At 31.5% G+C, this 1808-nt stretch overlaps 1 protein-coding gene across 1 annotated transcript in view; it reads left to right on the top strand.

The window, feature by feature from the left end:
- The window catches only part of CADM2 (cell adhesion molecule 2), a 400219-nt gene that overhangs the window by 236856 nt on the left and 161555 nt on the right, over positions 1–1808 (top strand). Inside the window, exon 4 of the mRNA XM_012644321.1 lies at positions 1067–1237. Coding sequence (XP_012499775.1) covers positions 1067–1237 — 171 coding nt within the window. The remainder of the gene's footprint in view (positions 1–1066; positions 1238–1808) is intronic.

Here is a 1808-nt window from a genome sequence, read left to right as displayed (position 1 = left end):
TTTGTGAAAAAGAAATTGTTTCCTGAAAATATCATTGTTCATTTGATATTGAATGATGGAAAAAAAAATTAGAGAAAGCATAAGAAAACTGAACTCATTTTTCACTCAACTACATTTAAGATCTTATTATAATGATATCTTAACCTTAACCTATCATTTTGATTTCTAATCCATTAAAATTGCCCTCTTCTTATCAGCTTCTTCAGACTTAAGAAATTACAAATTAAATGAAAATATTACTAAACCTCTTTGCCACAAAGTACAAATAATCCCTAAGTGCACCATTTAATGATGGGTCTGAATCATGCACAGTAAATTTAAATATCGATAAGTGAATTCACATCTTGAGGAAAGTGCTCTCATTCATGCTGAAATAAATTTCTCAGCCAAGTGAAGAGCATTTATCTCAATGTAAATTTCCCTGAAAATATATATTTAAATATTCAAAATATTCAGGTGACTATGCTTCTTCTTTTCTTTACCGAAGGTGACAACTTTCTCATCCCTAGATATTCTTTAGCAATTTATGTTCACCTCATATTGTTCATGTCAAAATCATAGCTCAAATACATTGTCTTAATATTTTCTTTTAGGCATAACCAGATAGTTGTGAGTTTGCTCTTCTTAACCATGCTTGTGGCTGAGATAATTAAGATTCTCTTTTAGTAAAATTTAAATGGAAGAGAAAGGAAAGACTACTTTTGTAAAATGGCATTTTTTAAATGGAGTATAAAAGCATCTGGTACCTGATTATAATCTAGGTAAGTCTGAGACTAAAGAAATAAAAATGCTTTGACCAAAGGGATAAATCAGATTAACCCACACCTGTAGTTATGTGATTCAGCCTTTTATTTTGTTTCTGTTTAACCCTTAAAATTTAGTTTTGAAGTAGTTATACTTTGATTTGATCAGATTCAAATGGATTAAATATTAAAGTAACAAATATTTGCTTTGTAAAAATTGGTAACAAAAGAGAGAAGGTGTTTCCAGTGTCTTGAGTAAATGAAACCTATGTTTATATTTTGAAAGATGTCACAGAATTTTTAAACTCATGTTTTATTTTCAGATGTAAAATATTTAAAAGAAGAGGACGCAAATCGCAAGACATTCACTGTCAGCAGCACACTGGATTTCCGAGTGGACCGGAGTGACGACGGAGTGGCAGTAATCTGCAGAGTAGACCATGAATCCCTCAATGCCACCCCTCAGGTAGCCATGCAGGTGCTAGAAATACACTGTAAGTAAACACTACTCCTCCCTTCTTTATCTTGGTAGCAAATCTTTTTCTGCTTCTAAAATCATTTCAAAATTACCTGCAATTATTGCAGATGTGCAGCAAAATCTACAGCAACATGAAGTGAAACTACCCTCATTAGTATTAATACAGTTCAAAAGAACGTACTGCTTGTTTGAGTGTCATTCTTGACAATAAAGAAAAACAGAGGAGATTTCATAAGGTTAATATTACTAATTATGTTCCAAATTATAGTGATATATATGTGTGTGTATGAGAGTGGGAGAGGAAAAGTGGTAATTTGGACAAAATCAATGAGAACTGGGAATCTTAGAAGGACCTTGATGAAATTTGTTATATTGTAATAACTTTGTTATATGTAAATGTGGCTTCCCAGTTACATGTAAATGTGGCTTCCCAGTTACGCTTTTAAAATTAGACTAGTTTTTACCTTCTATAGGACGTATACTAGGTCTCTATAAATATAGGAATATTCATAATGTTTTCTTCATCATCCTTATTTGCAATTAATAATACGACATTAATTGCATAACTCCAATAGAACAGAGGTAGT

This window comes from Propithecus coquereli, unplaced genomic scaffold, assembly GCF_000956105.1.
Source record: "Propithecus coquereli isolate 6110/MARCELLA unplaced genomic scaffold, Pcoq_1.0 Scaffold21, whole genome shotgun sequence".
NCBI classification, from domain to species: Eukaryota; Metazoa; Chordata; class Mammalia; order Primates; family Indriidae; genus Propithecus; species Propithecus coquereli.
The sequence above is the reverse complement of the archived record's forward strand: the minus strand, read 5'-3'. Positions and strand labels throughout refer to the sequence as shown.